This window comes from Mytilus trossulus, chromosome 14 (assembly GCF_036588685.1).
Source record: "Mytilus trossulus isolate FHL-02 chromosome 14, PNRI_Mtr1.1.1.hap1, whole genome shotgun sequence".
Lineage (NCBI taxonomy): Eukaryota > Metazoa > Mollusca > Bivalvia > Mytilida > Mytilidae > Mytilus > Mytilus trossulus.
In genome coordinates this window covers 34,785,292-34,808,670 of record NC_086386.1, presented here as the reverse complement: position 1 = coordinate 34,808,670, position 23,379 = coordinate 34,785,292, and the positions used below count along the sequence as shown (strand labels likewise).

The 23,379-nt window shown below is 31.3% G+C and overlaps 1 protein-coding gene across 2 annotated transcripts in view; it reads right to left on the bottom strand.

Annotated features, from left to right (window-relative positions):
* Window positions 1–281: 281 nt before the first annotated feature.
* LOC134695911 (uncharacterized) overlaps window positions 282–23,379 on the bottom strand; it is a 44,711-nt gene continuing 21,613 nt past the window's right edge. For both annotated transcript variants that reach the window (XM_063557396.1, XM_063557395.1), the window contains exons 7-20: window positions 23,087–23,305; window positions 21,600–21,719; window positions 20,996–21,160; window positions 19,630–19,745; window positions 18,301–18,460; window positions 17,860–17,936; window positions 13,767–13,920; window positions 12,729–12,898; window positions 12,117–12,228; window positions 6,326–6,521; window positions 4,003–4,072; window positions 2,914–3,143; window positions 1,362–1,512; window positions 282–511 (exon numbers count right to left, since the gene is read on the bottom strand). In XM_063557396.1, coding sequence (XP_063413466.1) covers window positions 284–511; window positions 1,362–1,512; window positions 2,914–3,143; window positions 4,003–4,072; window positions 6,326–6,521; window positions 12,117–12,228; window positions 12,729–12,898; window positions 13,767–13,920; window positions 17,860–17,936; window positions 18,301–18,460; window positions 19,630–19,745; window positions 20,996–21,160; window positions 21,600–21,719; window positions 23,087–23,305 — 2,168 coding nt within the window. In that variant the 3' untranslated portion in view covers window positions 282–283. The remainder of the gene's footprint in view (window positions 512–1,361; window positions 1,513–2,913; window positions 3,144–4,002; window positions 4,073–6,325; window positions 6,522–12,116; window positions 12,229–12,728; window positions 12,899–13,766; window positions 13,921–17,859; window positions 17,937–18,300; window positions 18,461–19,629; window positions 19,746–20,995; window positions 21,161–21,599; window positions 21,720–23,086; window positions 23,306–23,379) is intronic.

Sequence of the window (23,379 nt, the reverse complement as noted above, 5' to 3'; positions counted from 1 at the left end):
AGTCTTTTTTTTTCAACCATAGGGATATCAGTTTATTGTTGATAGATGAAAGTGACACAGAAACGCTATGCACTTGCAAACACTTTCAGTTGTATTTTAAAAATCAAACATAATTTATTAGAAAAAAACAAAAAAAATATCATTAAATGAAAATGTAAATAGTCAGTACAGATCCCATGTACATATGAAACAAGTTTTGCAATAAAAATAAAACAAGACACAGTAATTGCTGAATCTAAATATATAATGTTAAACAACAAATCAGACAGGTTTTAAATCTATTTCACATGTTGTCTTTCTCGTCACCTGATTTGACTGAATGGTATTCTACAGTGCTCGTTGGTTGATTTGTGATTCCACTTGCAGTGTTTTGGCTTACATTATAATTCATATTACCACGTGAAGATTGTTTAAATTTTCTGTAATTAATGAATGCCAAAATCGACACAACAACGACGACAATGATTGCACACACTATTACCGTTATGACGATTCTTGTATAACTAACATCCTACAAACAAATGAGCATATTTGAAAATATTATAAAGTACATTGAAATGCAAAAAATATCTAATTTTATGTTATTTAAAAGAGGTTGAAACATAATTTCTATTATGTTATGCTGAGAACAATAAGGGGATGTGTAGCTTCAAAAACATTTACATATACAGCCCTGATAGTCATAAATGTTTTATTTTAATAACAGTAGAATAGGGAATAATAAATTAAACAAAACTACATTTTGTTTGTATTAAGGCCTCAAGTATTGACCAGTTTGCTCCCAAAAGTAATACTGTTTTCTAAATGCATAAGTTCTAAATGTACTAAATGTCACAAGATTTATAACATTAATTGTGGTAGATATATATATATTTAGAACAGCAGTTATACTTTAAAAGTAAACCATTCAACAACAACAAAAAGTATGATTTTGGTAATGGCCTTTTTTGGACATTTTTATTGACCAGTATAAATGCCGTAATGCGTTCAAGACATTCTATTTTTACAAGTTTATTTGTGTGATAAGTTTTTTAGATTTATGGTTAGACATTACACATTTATATATTTTTTTATCTTTTCATTTTTTCGTACTGAACATTGTATTTTAACAATGTACATATCTGTAACAATGCATAATGTTCCATAGAAAATTTCGTCTTTTCTTTTGTCTTTTCAAAACTATGGATAATAGAATAAATTTATTCACGTCTCTACGGATTTGAGGTTCAAGCAAAACTTACATTTTGGAAATAAGGTTACTGCAGTTTTGGATATTTTTCACCATCTATGTTCAATTTGAATAATTTATGTATGAAAGAGCAAGATAATCTATTTTCTAGATATTCACATCGTAATTTTACCGTTTTGTCTTTTTCTTTTATTGTAACATCTATGTCATAAGATTCCATTGATTTGACAATTTCTCCATCTGACAACTCTATTCTACACAATGCTATGTATCCATCAGTATCGACAGCTGCAATAACGACTGAGGGCGTACAGCAACTTCCTCTGTATTAAAATTAAACAAAAATGTTAATTCATATAACACACGATAGCTATTTTAAAATCATTGCAGAACGGCAACAATGTGGTTTCTTGCATTGAATCTTACATTTTAATATTTAAATACGATTTGGGGTTTGATTTCATACAATGCTCCTTATTGATATAGTCTTCTTAATTGTAACCTGTAATTGGAATTTTATTCATTTCGTCATCCGTCATATGTCAATTGTGATATTTGATGCCATGAAAATTGATTACCTTCTCTCGTATGTTGTTTCCTTAATGTTAATAGTTATTCCAAGTTTTTTTATGATAAATGCATTACCTTATGCTAAAACAGGATGTTTTAATGTTTCATTTTTAATAAAATGAAAATTAAAATGTTCAATTCCTAATAGAAAGTTCATAAAATTTGTAAAATATAGTACAATGTTTCCAATCAAAATAATGCCTAGCATCTGTCTTCTTTATATGAGACTCTTTATTACTATGATTACACTAAAACCAATACAATTTGAGACTAGATTATACATTATGCGAATACAAAGTTAATACACAATAATAAACATAGTATCTAACATTAACAATAAACATTCACTTTTTTTTGGAAGCAGGTTAGAAGTAGAAACAAATGTAAAATCTGATTTTTTTATGACCTTAGAAAAAAGACAAACACTTATTGCATTCCCTGCTTAGATATTTAAAGAAAATAGGGAGGTGTCTTCTTCTATCTTGGATTTTGAAAAAGCAGAAAACAATCGGTCAAGATATTTAATGAAATTTGCAAACTTTGAGAGTACTATTTAATTCATGTCAAACTTTACATTTTGATATAGAAAATGATTTGTTTATTATATTTACGGTTATATTTACCAAAAATCGAATTATTTTAGTTTTTTTTATCTTTTTTGAATTGTGCCAGATAAGGATTGGTGACTCAGATATAAGGGAACATAACTCATAAATAAGGAAACATAACTCGATAAAGTTACTTTTATAATAGATATTGTTGTGAATTTACACATATTTTATTATGTAGCACGAAAACGAGTCCCGTGACCATATCATTTCTTTTCCTTTCTGAAAGCATGTAATTAGAGCTATATTTTCATATTTTATCTTAAAATTCCATGGTGAGGTTTTCTTTTTATCACCCAAATTTGAGTTTTCCATGCATGATCTATACAAAATATGACAATTTTGCTTAACCCGTAGTGTGAAAAAAGCAGTGTGACTCATACATTTTATTACATGATTGAAAAAAAAGTCTGATATAAGCTTCATTTTGACAAATGCAAATTAACAAGAAATGTATGGATTTTTAAATTAAGACCCCACAATCTACCTTAATGTGTATTTTATTTGACGCCGTGTGAGTCATCCTCAAAATGAAAAAAAGCATACCTGATACTGATATTCACTGGACCATATCTCAGACCAGAAATATCATCAATTAACAATTCGGTTGCTGATCCAGCAGATGAAGTTATATTTTCTAACTCAGTTCCTTTGAAAGAAATATTGGCATCTGCGAACCAGTGATATTTATGGCATTGTGCTGTATTCAACGAAGAACGATTACAAGTTCCATTCAATGATACAATTGTGCACACTGGTCTTTCAATGTCAGTCATCTTAAAAGATAAATGTCCACATATGCGTCAAATAAAGTTATCCCGTTCGAGCATGATAAGAGTTTAGTATTTTTCCCCATTCCATCTGCAAAATCAGGAAATTAGTTCTTTTCAGCTTTCCGTAGAAAGACATCTTAATTTTGTTTTGATTATCTTACTTCTTACCAAAACTTTTGATTGTGAAATGTCGTTTTTGTTTCACAACATATTCGTAAAATATTTGCAATTCGAAACTCCCTCTTTTAAACAAAGCATTTTTCATAAGGAAGTTTTATTCCAGTAAAAAATGTAAGGGCTTTTGATATGAGGTCCTTATTAGAAACGCGACTCCTCATAAAGCGTAACAGTTATCAACAAATGGTTTTGGGCAAACTTTAAGTTGCTGCATGGTGCTTCATAGTTTGGTCAAAGTGTTCTGTGGACTTTTTGTGGTACTCGTCACCACTATAATAATCAAGGTTATCAGTGTTGTAGGATAGTTTTTTTTAACCATATACAGAAATAATAAGATGTTGAATGAGCCCAAAAAACCTTAGTGTAAAACAATTTAAACAGAAAAATAAACCAACTCTAACCTATAATAAAAACCGAAAACATTTATGAACCACATCAGCAAACGATAACTACTGAATACTTTTTTTTATATTAGTTATAGATATGAGTTTTTTTGACATGAGATCTTCCTCGACCAGCATTGGAATTGACCGTGTTGTTCTATATTAACTCATCATAGATACCAGGATTATAACTTAGTACGCCAGACTAGAATTTTGTCAGCAAAAACATTGGTCATTTAAATTTGTCGGCAGAGAATTTTAGGTCAATATGGTTAACCTCAAACACTATGTTTTATACTTACGAGGACAGTTTTCGAAATTCTCTGAGTCATTTCTGAGGTCTTACCCATGTAGACTGTTATGCTGAATTTCCTACAATAATTTGTGAATTAATTAGGGAGTATATAATATATATGTATTTCATTCATCCATCCATGTCTTTATTGGTTATACGAACGCATACATGTTTAAGTAATGTAATTAAAAGATACCTCGTAACTAATGTATTTAATAAACAGTGAATTTCATTTCATTCACTAATTCTACCTTTTTCGGATATTTCATAGATATTTATCTTAGAAGAAGTGGGCTGCAATTACTACATTGTATTTCCCCCATTCGCACACAGCAAGTGCATCACATATCACATATGACTTAAATGGTTCAAGAATGTTTAAAAACATGAAAATGGAGAATAATAATGAAAGATCCATGCATATTATTTGCTATGTCCAACGTGGGTTGTGTCTACATTATACTCATTAGTGGATCTATATAATTAAAGTTGAAGTCAAATCCAATCCGAAAAACTGCGCTTTGTTTAGGCGAAAGTAGTATCGCTGTTCAAATCTCATATATTAATTATAAAATGACAATTAAGCTAGCAACCAAAACAAAAGAACATTTTGTAAACTTCAACACACGATTGACCGGATACGTCGACTGGTTCAGTGTGTCTTCTTCTAGGAATGCATCATAGCTATGCTTATTGACAGGTAGCCAACTTCGGAAAAAGTAGACGCTATTGGTTAAATATAGATCAGACAACGTTACTTGCTTTAATCTAAAGTTTTAAGACCGCAATAAACATGTCGCTAGTGAATTGGGACACAAACAAATCGTATCGATCAAACAATTCGTGATTATGAACTAGTAACATATTAAGTGTAGATTTCAGTCATACTTTCCAATTACTTTGTTGTTTCAGTTTTTTTGTTAACTGAGATATATAAAGTAACTTTATAAGATGAGGCTTAGAGGGTATGATCTGTGAAAAACGGGACAATAACAAACTGAAAAGTTAAAATCATCATATTTGACTGTATCTAGGTCGACGTGGACTATATGTCGATATTTCAAGAAATAGATAAATATATGCACTAAACATGCTTTCTTATTTCGAAAGTATCATTTTTAACATAAAAAAAACTAATGCATTTTTCTGGGGTAACAACCTTTAACTTGTATATAAAACGATATTCTTGTAAAATATTTTTCAGGAAATTATTGAAACATAACATGCATTTTTTTCTAAAGTATTAGCCGAGTGGTCTAAGTTGATCACCTACAATCACAATGAATCATCACTTGCCTTTCAACACTGCGATTGTGCGTGCGAACTTCGCTCGTATAGACGAGGTAGAATACAATCTCAGTTGAATAGAATTATCAATGTTTCGGCTGATTGCGTACATTTAACCAGTCAAACGCTTGTTGGACGTATATTTACATGAGTTCTAAACAAATCTGCTGGTATTATTTTATTTCAAATACAACTGATGTTGTAATAAACTAAAGGTTAAGCTAATTCCATACCTTACACTGTTGATCAACTTTTATCCGTGTTTTATTTTTGTCAGCTCAGAGAATTCATGTGTTAAGCAAAATACAATTTGCATAAAGTGCCTTTGGAAATTCTTATTAAAAAAATGAAATGTACAGAAAATGTTCTAATAATCTGCTTAACGACAGGGAAAAAAGGGACGCTCAAGGTTCAAGAAGCTCTTGGAATGATAATGTACAAATCCTGCATTCAAGTGTTTCCTGGAACTAAAGATTGTTTTTTTTAAAAGCAAACTGTTAAAGGTAATATAATGACTCATAGAGTATCATTTTTACCTCGTTTAGCCAAAAGATATATATATATAATCTCAGTCATATCTGGAACAACTTTTTCTTTGTTGTTTTTATCAAGGTATTTATATTTTAACATAATACCCCTCTTGATATTAATATGGTTTAGTTTTGTCTACTAAAATCGAATTAAATCTAGTATTATGAAATGTGAAAACAAAAACACAAGTAAAGGGATCAAAGAATCTAGTATGGTTTCAAAACACTCACAGTCACAAGGAGTATTCCCCTCACCATATCTGCTTCGAACAATATTTTTTACAATTCTACATAGAAAAACATTAAAACTAAAACATCGTATGAAACAGTTACGAGGTTACCACCTTGACGTAAATTCATTATACAACTACATTCTAGATAACATTTTGTCAAGTTTTGTGTAAAAGAAGGTTTCCAATTGAATTTCTAGAAAGAATTTTCAAATGCTTACAATGAGACAATATCTCTTAATAAAACAATAAAAAATAGTATATAAACCACGAGTAAACTTACAAGATAACAGATGATGAGGTAGGCTTCAATGTAAATGATCCATTACTTATGTAACCTGCAAACACTGTATGCTGTCTTCTTTTTGGTAATACTGCAGCAGAGTCGTCGTCTGTTATTGCTACTTCATATGTTTCATTTATTGTTCCTGCATTCTCAACTTCATAATATACCAGCAATTCTTTTCCGATAACTGCGCCTGTGTTGATATATAAACAAGATGATGCAAATTGTATGTTTTTAAGGTAGAATCACTCTTAATTGTATTAACACCAAGAAAAATCAAATTGGTTTACAATGTTAATGTAATAAGCATTCGACCGGCATCTTCTATGGTGTATTTAACTTTTATATCAATAGCTTTTACATGAAGGTAGAATACACGGAGAAAGTTTATGGTAATATTGAAGTCACCAATACTAAACGTTTAACGGATGCCTAAATAAGTCATCTAAATTTTGCAAAATAGCTTACTCGCAGATTCTTCAAGATACAATATGAAAAAGAAGATGAAGTAAGATCGTCAATTGGACGAATTTTCACACGAGTCCAAAATTTCACATTAATCAATAACTGTAGGTCACCGCACCGCCTTCAACATAAGCAAAGCTTAGTCAGCTGTAAAAAGAATGTAAAACAATTCGAACGAGGGCTAACGGTCTATATTTATGTACAAAAAAAAACGGAAAAAATTATGTAACACAGGAACAAACGACAACCACTGAATTACAGACTACTGACTTGGAATATGCATATACAAAAAGTGGCAGGGTTAAACATGTAAGCGGGTGTCCACCTCCCACTTATATTAGTTGTCTCTTTCCTTCGTAGCTTAAGATTTATCACTCACGTTTTACTTATTATGAGTTCTTTTACGTATGTCACATGCCTAACTATATTTAGTGGCGCGGCGGAGAGGACAATTTTAGAAATTTAAATTACCTAAATACCTCATGGGATTTTAATAGCTCGTTGGAAAGCTGAAATCCTGTTCTTTTTGAAAATATGTGTCGTCAATGTCAAATCTGGTACAATAATATCGAAAATCAAGGTCAAAGGTCATCACTTAAAAAATCCTTCTTTCATCGAGAGAAACAATACATGTACCATTGATATTTGTCAAAATTAATAATCTATTCAATAAATTATACGAGTAGTATTATGTAGAAAAACGTTAGTTCATACATAATCTTTCTCATATTTGCAAATGACGTCAGAACAACGTTTTATTTAACTTTTTTGAAGGTAGTCCATGGTACATACAAATTTTAATGCCTAATGGAAAACAGGAACATATTAACATTGATAATTGACATCGACAATTCGTTTCAGTTTTCAAGGATTCGAAGTGTCAACGAGTTGTCTTAAAATGAATTCAAACTATCTCAATACAAGATACCTTTTTATTTAATATAGTTATTGGAGTTTGATATATTACTCAATTAGTGCAAGCGTGTTGTAGATCAAATTCCTAAAATTGAGACATGACCGTTATGGTATCTATGATGAGTTTATTTTCATACCAAATGAAACGTCGAAAACATTATAGCAAATTAAAATAAAGTTACCAACATTTTGACAAAAATCATCAATCAGTGCAAGGAAGACCCTGCTCCTTGCAAACACGTGCTGCCTAGCATGTTTTCTCCCTTACATGAACTAATTAGATCTTGTAGAAAGTCCGATGCAATTTGTCCCTCAAAGAAAACTGTCTCTAACTTGTCATGTTGCGCAGTTTTCCAACAAAGGCACATGGGGAGCCATTACTTCGGTTGGCTAGATTTGCCGACAACCGTACTTTGCTTTGCCATATTGTACGTAGTACGTGATGCTTAAATACGAATTCCCATGCCGAAAGCTTTTCGTTTGAATTGTCGTACACTGTCTTATCGGGGTCTTTTATAGCTGGCTGCGGTTTGGCCATTTGGGCTTTGCTCATTGTTGAAGGGCGTTAGGTGACCTAAGGCTACAAGATTACCGAAACGGCTTGGTTTTGTCCTAAAGAGGTTGAATACCGACTTTGAACCGATTCCAAAAAATAACTTGAAGTGACGTCACACCCACCCAGGGCATGAACGACCGGCATAATAAGACTTTAAATGGAGTAATTATGTTATTACAATTTGACACCAGGCACTCTTCGAGAGTAGCACATTTTCTCCGAATGTCATGCGAAATATTCATTGATACTGAAGAAAAATGTTTCAAAAGACTTTGTCAAGAGACAAGTAACAAAAATTATCAAACAGGTTGACAACATTGCTTCTGGTATTTCCAACGATATGCATTTGTACTTGGTTATTTGCACGATAATAATCCCTAGATATATAATCATTTTCCATTTTTTATCATACAATTGAGGCTGCTTCATAAAGTACATGCATACCGATTTGTCGTTGGTTTTGGTGGAACTACATGTACTTAAGTCGGCTTTTATCTCAACCATTTTTAATTATGCTTTGATTTTATTCGCTGTCTTAACAGCGTCTCCAATGAAAATATCGCTAGCAAAAACAATGCTAGACTAGATTTATATTGTCCTTGTTGAGCAAAAAAGGCAATGGCATCCCTGTAGTATCTCACAAGTTTAGCCTTATTTTTAGAGGAATTACAGTATGTCTTACTTATTTTATCAGGTAAAAAAGACTAATACCTTGTCAAAAGTGATGATAAAATAAGAGACTTTTTCCAAGAATAAGGTCTCTGTCTATAATTTAAACTACTGCTAAATGCCAAATCATACGCAGATTGATCAGTGGATTTTGGTCTATATGCCATGTTTGTGGTCAGACATGCTGCGTGATACACTGCATTATTGAGCAAATTATCTTGCTCTATTCGATTAATCATTTTACCGTCGCATGCTCTAAAAGCAGCATCTATAAGATTGACTAACCTTTCAGCAGATGAAATTGTATGTAATGTTGTCACCCTTTTATGATATTTTTTTGGCAAATAATACACTTTTATGTATTGTGAAAAAAATTTCAGGCACCAAACAATTTATAGATAAATCGGAGTCTATATCTGGTGATTCCTTTTCAACTGATACTGATTTTAAATTCTGCTTACTTGTGTAGCTTTTGTAACATAACCTATAATACCTAAATACGGGTGATTCACTTGCTGTTTCATTGCAGAATTCGTTCAAATGACTGAACAAATCATCATCACGTCTCTTTGCTGCAGCAGTAATCAGACTTTTTCTTCCAGATTCTGTTGATGTTAATAATATTTCATCAAAAACAGAATCGCAGATAACACAAACTTCCACTTTCTTTGTTTGGCATCTAGCGGGACCAGTTTTAACGAGGTTGTTAAATTGTCCATGTGATTGAATAAAAAAAAACAAATCAAACACACCTGAAAACCAAGCGAACCTTAAAATGAAATTCACTTTCCCAGTTCAATTCAACAAAAACGAGTATACAACAATACCAAACAACATAAATTAATCACAAGGCTTTGGAAATGATAAAATGAACAAGAAATATGCTTAAAAATGACTACAAATGACCTTCGCTAAATCGCTGAATGTGTGACTATAACTAGAAACCACAACAATGTCGGTAAATCTGTGACAAATATTCGGACTTGAAATCTGGATAAAAAGCAGATATTTAGTCAAATATTCATATTATTAGGAATTGACTTCAAAAAGTAAATCGGGTCGATTGAAGTATTATACGGCGGCTTCATTGTTGTGCCTTTAAAATACACATATACTGCACGTGCAAATAATACTAGATGAAAAACGATGATTTTACAGTGTTATTTTCAACCATTTTCAGATGCATTAAGCATTAAATTTAGGACTATTTGGAAATGTCCATACATTGTATGAAGTTCACGAATAACTGTATTTACCAATTTCATTCAACAATTATTTTTTAGAACGGGTTTGTCGTGCAACTTGACTACCGAATCGGCAGTGGGGTATTCGATGCAAGTTGGGTAACGTCAGTAAAGGCTATTTTTAACGTCATTTGTACCACATTTGATATTGACGACAAATATGTTTCTAAAGCTGAATAATCGATAAACATTTAAGGACCTTAAAATTCCATGAGGTATTTAGGTAATTTAAAATCGTTAACTAAGCGACTTTTTCAACATTCGCCGCTCCACTAATTTGGTAACCTTAACATAACACGCGAGTTTTGATGGGGATCTAGGTTTTCATCGTAAAGTTTTCTGAGTTATGGTTTTTTTTATTTTGCGTATTTGTCTTAATTTTGCCTATATGCCATCCCTTATTCAATTGTATAATTATTTGCGATTTATCACTCAGTATATTCGTTATAAATGATTACTATTTCATTTTCATTTGTCGATGATTAAAATAGAGAATATCGACAGTCTTACACCAAATCATAAACAAATGAAAAAGTACATGACATTAATATTTACCTTATTATGTGGCAGATATACATCAAATCATCTAATAAATGATCGTGTACTTCAACACTCTGACATGTAAATCGACACCGTTATTTATTCTGATATTTTTCATAAATAAGATTGAAACAGCGTCGCCATAGTTTAAATTTATACTATTTCAATCGTACTTTATTTGGTTTTTTAAACTTTTTTGGATTCGAGCGTCACTGGTGAGTCTTGTAGACGAAACCCGCGTCTGGCGTAAATACATAATTTAATCCTGGTATCTATGATGAGTTTATTTGGTTTCTAGGCCATTTACACGTGTCATATTTTAGATTTCTACTTTTGGTCTCGAGTCCTCTGCTTTAATATTAATCGTTATCACTAAGTGCGCATATAAATGATATATATTTTTCTGAAACCTTTTAGTGATCATGGGGATGTCGAATTGCGGTTTTATAATAAATCGTAAGAAACATGTTCATGAAAGAGATGTAGAAGATACTGAAGGAACACTCATAGTCATATCTCAAAAATTAAAAAAAGATGCTTTTTTTTTAAATATTTGTATACGACAGTTTGTAAATGTTCCAGACCATATGAGTATTTGGACCGTACGTGTACGGTCCGGACCGTATGCGTATCCTTGTACGGTCCGACCATACGCGTACGGTCGGACCGTATGAGTATACTTGTACGGTCTAGTACGAACTGGATCTTAAATGTATTTTGATTAGTATGGGTTAAGTTCAGGCGAACATATCTTTTATCGGCGTTTACAAATGAATATTATTACAATTAGATGAATAAAGTGAATAAGTGAACATTTAATTTCAATCAATTGAAATCAAGTATTTATTTAATTGTCTATATGAATCCTTATTTATTTTTTATTTATTTTATTTCCATAGTTTGATTTTTTTTAAATTCTGTCCAGTATTTTTCTCAGTTTTTGTAGTAAAGATCGTAAATATTTTCAAACAAAATAATCTTCCACAATATGATTACTTCCAATAACTTCAATTTCAATGAGTGAAAGTTAATTCCATGTAATTTGCTAAATACAGAATATTTTTACAGATGAAAATAACCTGTCTTTTTTAAATAATTGAAATATTTAAGTTTGTATTCAATTTACAATTTAACATTTAAAATTGATACGAGATTTCAGTTATCTTGATCTGTAATATATATTCTAGTCAGATTAGTAAACTTGAACAACTTCTTAAAATAAGTCAGACCGTACGCGTACGGTCCGACCGTATGAGTATTTTGAAAAAGTCCGCATACGGTCCAGACCGTACGTGTACGGTCCAAATACTCATATTGTCCGGAACATAAACGTATTTAGGCATACAGACTAGTTCAGATCATTTCTTTATATCTACAACAAAAAAATCGTATTACTCACTTTCAGGAGACACTATTCTAAACTTGACGTTAGTTGGTTTAAATACAAGGGCATTTTTTCTTGTAAATTCCAATCCATTGTTGTCAGTCCCGTTTAACTTTAACTGGAAAAACTACAACGAAAATTATATATCAATACGCACAGTTACTGAAAACACACATTAATGTGAAATAAGATACAAAAAGGAGCATCAGTCTTTGTCTTTTTTTTAAAGGCAACATGCTTTGTGTCATAACAGGCTTACATTATGACAATTACTACAATTCACATGTTTTCCGGTAAAATTTACTTCGGGATACTTTTGTATGATCATAAGCAAGCTTATGTTCAAGTTTGGTAGAAAACCAATAGTTTAAGAAAATTATTTATATTCAAAACATATAACCACAGAGTGAATATTTGAAAACGACGCCGCCGCCGCCGACGACGACGGGATGTAGTATTGCTCAACAAAAAACAACGGCCGGATATATGACAAAAAAATAGACGAAAAACAAATATTACAGACTTTTAATATTTACTGCAATCTACAAATTACTTAATAAGTTAGTTTTCAGCCATTTTAAGATCAGTTCATTACAAAATAAAAACTTTCTACTTATTTGTATATACCTGGTTTGGAGTATTGAATATGGCGGCACATCTTACTGTCATAAAATTTGTTGTCTGAATAGTATGAACATTAAACAATTCATTGCCCAGCACATCAGTAAGAATAAGGTCATTACAAGTCCCGTTTTCTCCAAGGTTATATATGTTAACATAAAATGTATAGTTCTTTCCTACAAATTAAAGAAAAGGGATTACTGTATCGAAAATATATTCTGATAATGTGCCTTTACATCAAGGAAACAATAATATTATTACCATTTTCCAAACTTGATTTCTTCGATTTTTTAATGACGATCTACGTATTACATAAATTTCTATCTTTCTAGTTTTTACTTTCCGCGTATATTGTTTTATCTTACCTCCTATACATTTCTAGGAATACAATTGGTTGAAAGTATCTGCGTTGAGACCGTTTATATTCCATATTAGGTTAGTAGGGCGGCGGAACGTATTTCAATATACGGTTAGTAGTTTCATCCCTTTATAAAACAAAACGATTCTGAGAAAAAAAATCTTAAAAGTTTCAACAGAAATTGATGATGAAGATTGAAATAAATTCATAAAACACATTTAAAGCTAACAAGTGGTTATTGTTGGCATATGTTTTTGTATGATCAATGGAACAAGTTTTCTTAATGCTATAAAGGTATTGAACATTTACTCTGTTTGATAGGTCACTAGTCTAAATATCACATGTTAAGATATTCGGTAAGATAAAATCGTTACATAGTGTGCTAGTGACGTAATACGGTATATATGGGGTCAGTAAATTCCATATGGGGATTCGAGCTTCGCTTTCACTTCATATGGAATTTACTGACCGCATTTATATCGTAGTAGTCACTAGCACACTATGTAACTAATAATATACACCAACGAATAATAGTAAATAGAAAATGTATACGACAATGATGAAATCATTATTAAGAAGTTTGTGATCTAAATAAAAACAGTTTGCATACAGTTAGATTACACAAAGAAACAATAATAAATATTTTAACAGACAACAAATGAATATTAAATATTGAATAGATTTACGTGCAATAGGACTTCCTTTAAGAGTAGGTAAGGCACCAGTATTTTCAAGTATTTCTGTTTCCTGTTTAACTAGACTTTGTGCTGTTATATTTACCGACCCTGACCAGTTACTCGATGACTTTCTCTGTAGACTATATCTGCCTGGGGGTGGTCGCTGAAAATAATCAAATTTCAGAGATATCAAATATTGTATTGGACTCGGTTTAAAATGCAACCCATGGTAATATACAAATTATCTTAACCAATACACGGACACATTATTTTCGTCAACAAATTTCCACCTTTCATACAAACTGCAATAACTATAATCGTTTGAAGTATTGTAAACGTACTTTAACTTTCAGTTGTAATATATTATAACCAACCAGTTATCTTCATGTATTGGTATTTAACTATGGGGTGGGTTTGCAGGAGTGAAGTGTCTTAATATAAATGTCTTAATTATGAATAGTTCATACATATCTTTACTCAATTTCTAATTGTACAATCGATAGAAATTGCGTTGAGAAGTTATTGAGTAAATTATCATATAATTGACAGAGACAGAAGATACCAATCAACATAAGATCATAAATGAAATTTTAGTATTAAGACGAAGTGTACACTATTGCAAGCCTCTAGCGGAATTTGGGATTACCAACGTGAGTCGTTAACTACGCAAGTTTTCTCCCCTACTCCAAGTAAGGAAAAAAGAGCATATGAAATACAGATGACTACGGCTGGTCTATCATGAATCAAAACAAGTATTCCTATACTATCTCAAAAATTTAATAGAAACCATCATAATGACTTCAATCAGAAATTTAAGTATTCTAGTGCGAGTTAGTTTAACTTTTTTACCACTGTATTAAGACAAGCAGGAGCAGGTTCTGTTTATTTCAACAGAATGTGAAACGAAACAGCAAAATAAAAAAAATATAACCGAATAACATTATAAACCAGTGACAATTCTGCTTAGTCTTATCCTCCTCGTTCAAACCAGTATTGACCCTACTATATTTGTTTTGAAAAATCAGTTTTGAATTAAATGTCAATGTAGCGTAAAACTGTAAGTAACGAATTAATATATTGCATGTGAATTTGTGTGTTGAACTAGAAAGACGTTGAAGTTATATCAAAAACTCCAATCTGTTTTATTTTGCTGAAATTCATGTGTGTGTTCTTCTTTTGACTTCGTTACAGCCATATAAATTCTTAGGATAATATTCAGATGCAGTTTTAATATTTTTTTGGTAATCATACATGTGAATATTTTACAAATTATGGTACAATAAATTATTTCCTTTGTTACTGAATCTTATGAAACGTTATATCATGCTTTGTCGTGTAGTTAAAGAAATTGGAAAGCGATCGAGACAGGGACTTTGAAAATAAATTGCAGAATGTTGTCACTTAGTAATAGGGAACATGTGTATCAAGTTTTAAGTTGATTGCACTTCAACTTCATTAAAAACTACTTTGAAAAACATTAACTGAACCTTGACTGTTTGTTTTAACCTGATATTGACAAACGGACGACGGACGGACGAACAGACACACAGACCGTAAAATATAATGCCTCCAGGCGGGGCATAATGAGGATAAGGAATCCTGCCTAATTTAGAAAAGACTTACAGTATATTAATTTGACAATTTGCATTTTTTTTTTGGCAGCAGAAATATCCTAAGACATTATTCAGTTTTATTCCGTATCATTCGATAATACTTAAGCATTGTCAATAAAAAAGGAAAATTGGTTATACACACTCACGTTTTTTCTTACGACACCTAACGGTATAATAGCGTTATAGAGTAGAATGTGTGATTATTTTATAGTAGACATCAATAGCGTCGCTGAATATTTTATTTTTTTCCGCAATACATGAAACTTCCAGACAATATAGCTTGAAAACTAGCAAGACTGCTAAGGACTTCTTTGCACCAATGGATTCGTCGTTTATTTTGAATAACATTTAAATTTTTTTTAAATTCTGTGGACCAACGATTTAGAAATCTTCATTAAAGAAAAACATTTTACCGATTTTTATGATTTTCCCTGTGCATCCTTAGTATTTTTGGCGAATCATGCTGTTAATTTCAACAGCTTGTATCGGGAAAACGAAAACACTTACTCCCTTTTTTCTGATGTATTTTAACAAGCAGAATCAACATGTAAAATTAAAATGTTTAAAGACTGACCAATCAGCTTTGCATTATGCAGCATACTTCTCACTAAATATGTTTATCTTCCCCGCATTTTTGCGCATGTCCCAGAAGCCTTCGGCATTTTTGTTAGTCTTGTATGTTTTTTTTTTAATGTAAGTTCACTTATTTGTTTTGGAGTTAACTATGACGTCCATTTTTACCGAACTAGTACACATATAAAGTCCGCCTTTGGTCGGGTTGTTGTCTCTTTGACACATTTCTCATTTAAATTCTCTATTATATCCCTAGTACTATGCTATTTTAACAAACCTTCTACCATGACTGTTTTTTCAAATATATGTTGCTTTGCTTGTGATATTTGAATTTCCATCAGAAAACTTCTATACTGTTGAAATGTGTGACCATACCATATAGAAATTTTACTTACTTTAAAGGTAAATGTATGTAAATTTACAATTACATCATGTTTGAAGTCACATGGTGAGAGATCAACATTTATTATCAACTATCGAAAAGATCTAGCATAATTAAAAAAACAATTGAAGGTTTCCTTCTAACGGACCAAAGCTAAATAATGCCAAATTAATCGTTAAGTCGCGTCTTTATCTGGTTATCAGTTCAGTATATTTGTTATACTATCAGATTATTACATGGCATTTTTCATATCGCATGTATTATCAGCCCTAGGTTCAATATCAGCCCAAGAGCCGCATGGCTCAAGGGCTGATATTAACCAAGGGCTGATAATACAAGCGATATGAAAAATGACATGCTATGATCTTTTTATCATATGCTTCAACAATGGAGAAAGATAACAGATTCATATATTGATCCTTTTACGTGGTTCCCAAATAGAAGTTCAAAGAGTGAAAAGTTCATGGACGTCGGACCTCAAATTTAGTACATTCGATATGAAAGCTTTCTATAATATGCCTCAACAGAGAAGAAAAACATTTTAGTATGGACGAAATTACAAAAAAATAATTCAACAATATACATAATGAACACTGTTTGGAAAGTTCAACTTTTTTTAAAGTTACTTTCTAAATTATGCTTGAAACTTTTAAAAAATGCATTTATTTAATAATTTGTTTGTGTTTTTTTATTATTTTACACAATATACTTTCCAGTATCCAAATAATTGTTTTGTACACTACTTTGTAATGTTTTTCACGGAAAACGTAGCATTGAGGTGTATTTTCCGGAATTTGCCGAGTATCACCGGAATGCCATGCGATAACGTTACGGAAAGGCATGTGATAAACTTTTCACATCAGCCCGCTAAGCGCCAATTCAAAACAATATGGAATTTACGTTAATTTAATGCTATTATCATACAGTAAAAATCATATGTTATTTAGTCTAAGTATATGATAATAAGCATTACTATATCGCTATCATAAACTTTGCAATTACATGTTCTTGTGGAAATTTTCATCCGTACTTCTGTTATATTGCCAAATTTATGAATGAATATATTTGTGAAGTACTTAATGGATATCAGTCTTTTACCTTGCGCTCTCTGCTTTCTAAAATAAAGACGTCTGCTTTAAGTTAAAAAGACAGAGTGTAAAGAAAACTGTATCGAGTTGTCAAAACCAGTATGTTTGATAGCTGGTTTTCCAACCATAGTCTTTTTTATTAAACATTTATGTAACAAAAATTAAATTACTGGTTTTATAACCTACCGAATTAGACAATTACCGGGTTTGTTATTACATGACATACACGACGGGTGCCACATGCGGAGCAGGATCTGCTAACCCTTCCGAAGCACCTGCGATCACCCCTGGTTTTTAGTTTTCTATGTTGTGAATTGTGTACTATTTTTTGTCTTTTTGTCTTTTTCTTTTTAGCTATGGTGCAGTCAGCTTATTTTCGATATTTGAGTTTGAATGTCCCTCTGTTATCTTTTGCCCCTCTTTATAGAAAATGAGAAAGTACATACTTGCAGAGACATTATTACTTCGTGCCTCGTAGTGAACAGCTGTCGTGATATTCTACTTGCAAATGTTTCTCTTGTTCCTGTAAACATTTATATATTATTATTTTTTTAGATCTTATGTGTTATAAGGAATATTTATCAATTCTAACAAAAAAGACTGCTATGTTTGTTTTCTTTTATATTTTTGTTTTGCTTGCTTGAATATAAGTACCAGTAAAACGGATATCTTAAACCTTAAGTTCATTGGAATATATGAGATGCAAGCACTCACTGACATGAGAACTATCAATTCGCAGTATATCATCAATAAATCTGCAAAGAAACTAAAATCCTTTACAACATGCATTTTCTTTTTGTTTTGGGAAGAACCTGTATGAATCTTGCTATAGATAATTGTACAAATAAAATTTCAGGATACTTTAAATATTCAATCTCATAAATTACCATTTGGGTAAAACAAATCTACTCCACTGTCTGCACCTGGACAGCACACAGCAATTTTAAGGACTGTTATTGAACTATCAACAGCAAACATGACCTTGTTACTTGATGTCCGTGACCAGTTAAATGCATCTACTATAACTCCACCAACAGGGAAAGTTTTCTGGTAAGAGAGAAGATTTCAGTGCCATGTTATACACAAGCATGTTGAAATTATTTAAGTATACATATCACATTTAAGATTATCAATACTATCATTTGTTTGTTTTGTTCACAAATCTTTGTCAATACAATGGAATTTGGTAGCAATTTTCATACAACTGAGTGGTTTTGCTAGATATACAACCAGGTTCAATCCACTTTTATTTACATACGAAAATGTCTGTACTAAGTCAGAACTATGACGGTTGTTATCCATACGTTTGATGTGATTGAGTTTTTGATTTTGTCACACGATAAGGGACTTTCCGTTTTGAGTTTTCCTCAGAGTTAAGTATTTAAGTAATTTAACTTTTTGTTGTTATCAATATGAAAATAGAATACATTCAATATTAAAGGTAAAGGTGGTTTGCCACAGTTGTACAAAATTCAAAAATTAGAATAAATAACAACTTCAAAACATTTGAATATGGCCATTGTTATATTATAGTTCGTATTTGTGTGTGTTACATTTTAACGTTATGTTTCTGTTGTGTCGTTTGTTTCCTCTTATATTTGAGTGCGAATTCACATTGCATTAAGACGTGTCTCGATACTTTTCTATCCCAAATTCATGTATTTAGTTTTGATGTCATATTTTTTATTCTCATTCTCACTGTTGCCTTATTGAACACAGAATTACGAGACGAAAATATTGTAAAGATAAAAAGAAGATGTGATATGATTGCAAATCAAACAACTCTCCACAAGAGACTAAAATGACACAGAAATTAACAACTATAGGCCATCGTACGGCCTTTAACAATGAGTAAAGCTCATACCGCATAGTCAGCTATAAAAAGGCCCCCAAATGACAATGTAAGGCAATTTAAACGAGAAAACTAACGGCCTTATTTATATAAAGGCTTACTTTAACGTAGCGATTTGACGATGAATGTGTGAACTTTATCAATGATAAATACAAAACGAAGAAAGCACGTTTTCATTGTTTGTGAGGAATATATCTACACAACCTGAATACCAACATTTTGAAGCTGGGGCTTATATTTCATAATATGAAGTAAAATACACATAGTATTACGATTCTCCCATAAAATTGTCAAATTTAGAATATTTAAAAAAAAAAAGACTCCAAACTTCTCAATTTTTATTCTAAGTGATTTTAAATTTTACCTCAATAACATCATTCAATACAGCAGTTATTCCTTCTTTCGTTGTTCGATAGACCTTCCCTCCTGTTGCCTTAGCTAGACGGTGAAAGAATGACGCAGTGTCTTTTCTCTTTACAGCTGACAATAAAAAAGAAGACCATTAATTGAGGATAACAAATTATATGTATAATGAAGAAAAATACTGGAATGAAATATAATAGAATCGATTTAGACATGCTTTGACAAATATAAATAAAAAGCTAAATATCTAACGAATGATTACTTGAGTATGATCAACACTACTTAGTATATGCACAAAACATAGATCATATTATGATTCCTGAAAACAATTTAATCTATTTCAGTTACATATCCTGCTTATCTACAGTAAGATTTACTCTTTTTAGCCAATCAAACAAAATTTAAATGATTTATTTTGGTTTGTTATGTATGTTTTGAGAAATCTATATTTTTTTAGTACAATATGTCTAGATTATCACAACGATATTTCTCACGCTCGATCTGAATAACGATATTGTACAACATATATAAGTTATATACGTCTAAAATGTGAACAAAAACACTAAAATTTTAAACAGGAAAACTAAAATAAATATAATTATCAACAAATATTTCGGATAACAATTATCACCATCAGCATAATGTTAAAAATAGTCTTAATACTCTGTGCTGGTTTTTTTTTTATAGCAAACATCTTCAACGTTATCTAAAAGTTATAATCGAAACAACATTTGCATAATATAAATTCTTGAACCAAGCACAAAGTAAGTATTAATAAAAGACAAGGCTTGCATATATATACATCACAAATGGTACGAACACATCCAGCTGATAGGTTATCCCTTCACGATTTGAAACATACCCTTTCGTGTTTTGATTAAGCCAACGATTTTAATTTGCTTATCCAAAATCATTCCCGGACTGATGTACGTGCGTTGTGGTCAGTAATAGTTATGGTCAGTCGAATTATTATTTGCCCCACAACCTTATATACCTATACAGGTATGATGGTTTTGATTGTTACAATTAACATATGCCGTGTTACTAAAACTAAGACAACAGTAGTTTACCGATATGCATCTCTCATTAAAGGTTACGAAGACAAATCAAGATACCGAACATAAACTGAAGGAATTGCACCGGATGCGTCCAAAGAGTAAGTGTCTCATGTCTTCAAGGAATCACAGACCATGTAACTTAACCAGTGGTGTTGAATATCAGATATACCTAAGTTTATCTCATTTTATGCATACGGCAAATAAGTAATAGGGGACTGATATTAAATTTTTTATAACTGCAGTATTCGTTGAATTAAAGATTTTTTAGATATTGTCAAAGGTAGGACTTTGTATCTTTTACTAACTTACACTGAATCGCCCGTCGACCCCTGGCACAAGTGCCCGTAAGAAATGGGCTTATACTAATACGTTTAGTTATTGCAGCATCTGTTAACTCTTGTTGTCTATTTGCATCCTTTGCGTCGGCGTCAGTAATGACAAATATTGTAGAACCGTTTCGAGATATACTGATGGCTACAAAGAATAAAACTGTGAAAATAATTATATGCACATATTTTTCCTATAAATAACTTCTTGTGGTCATAATTAATATCGATTTTTTTTTCTCGCAAAGAACTCATCCTCAGTAGTTCTTACAAACTACAAGTAAAATATCATAAAAATTCGGGTATTTATTTGGCTAGATTTGTCATAGAAAAGTATTAATGATTTGAATTTATCTTTAATATTTGATTTTGTGGCCAATGTATTGCATTTAACATATTTAAGGAATAACCGTACCTACAAGTAAAAAATCACACCATTCAGTTAATACACATGTAACATTCCCAAAAATGTATTTTCCCAAATCATTTGCAAAAAACACTGATTTTTTTCTGTTTATGAATGTGTTTTCCTTGTGTCCTATCTATAAAAGATAGATAAGTATAATGTATCTTATTACTTTATTTACCTCTAGCTATGCCGTCGGATGCAAACTCGGGGCAGTCATAACCTCCAGCTACTGTGATATTTTTGATTCTCTTAATCATTTCGTATCCATCTCTTTCGACGAATGCTTTATTCAATGTAACTAAAAAAGCAAATAAACTTCATCACAAGTTGTCACCAGTATCATAAACAAACATATAAAAGTATATTTCTCTAATTCTTACTCGATTTATCCTTTTCCTGACTTGTTGATTATTTTTATTTAACTGGTTTGTTTGATCTCAGTTGTTCATTGATTAAAATTTTATTATGACGTCAAATTTTTTTGCTTTTCTCTTCTCTGAAATTCCTATTGTAGCGTTATGAAATAAAGCGACAATGCCTGATGATGCCGCATGGAAAGAACACATCTTTTGCGAGTGGTTCGAAAGAAGGATTAAGAATGTCTGCAAATCGTCTAAAACTCTTTAGAGAAACAGATTCCACCAACATATCTCGTGCAATACGAAATGTATCCACTCTCCACAGTTACATTTGGAATATTTAAAACGCTCGGTAAGGCGCACTTTTTAAATATAAAAAGTTAACTTTCTCGAGTGGATAAATATCGTAATACACTCGATGATGTGGTAGAATCTATGTATAAATATATTCATCATACTTGCTCTACATTTCTAGGAATTGTATTGGTGAAACGCGATCTCCTAGAGACCATGTATAATTATTATTGGGTTAGTTTGTGTGTTTTATTAAAATTAAAGGTTAGTAGCAGTGTTACGCCACTATATAAAAAAAACATGACATGGAAGAAAACTTTGCACACAGATCACAAATGAACAAATTGAGGGTAAACGATTGACAATAAATGCAGAAAACACAATGACGGCTAGCACATTTCTGTTTTTGTTGTTTATATTTTTTTTTTGTACAGACCAATGAAATTAGGTTCTAAACACGAAGAGATAAAAGGCTACTAGTCTGAATTTATCTCCACATGTTAAGATAGTCAGTACGATAAATTAGTTTAATGACCCTGTGTATATCGATTTAGTTTAATGACCCTGTTTATATCGAATTAGTTTAATGACCATGTTTATATCGAATTAGTTTAATGACCCTGTTTATATCGAATTAGTTTAATGACCCTGTTTATATCGAATTAGTTTAATGACCCTGTTTATATCGAATTAGTTTAATGACCCTGTTTATATCGAATTAGTTTAATGACCCTGTTTATATCGAATTAGTTTAATGACCCTGTTTATATCGAATTAGTTTAATGACCCTGTTTATATCGAATTAGTTTAATGACCATGTTTATATCGAATTAGTTTAATGACCATGTTTATATCGAATTAGTTTAATGACCATGTTTATATCGAATTAGGTCATTAACACTCTATATAACTAATAATAAAGGAACAAATTAATTCACATACCACAAAAATATAAGGACTATTTTGAATAAATTTGAATCCCTTTTTTAATTTGCGATATTCATTTACAAACCTGGATCACTAAACAGTGATAAAACATAATCAGCTGGTTCATTGCCAGAACCGATTGTAGCAGTCACGTGTTGAATTATTTGTTCTCTAACAGTAGCAATTTCTTCCTTCATGGAACCTGAGAAATCTATAACAAACGCTAGTGATACATCCTCTCTTGTTTTTATGTTGAATATTTCGTCGAAAATTTTACTCCCAAGCATTTTTAGAATACCTGTATCTATAATAGATATATATACATATTATATGTGTTACATATATCGATGGAGAATAAACACACACAAAATAGTACAT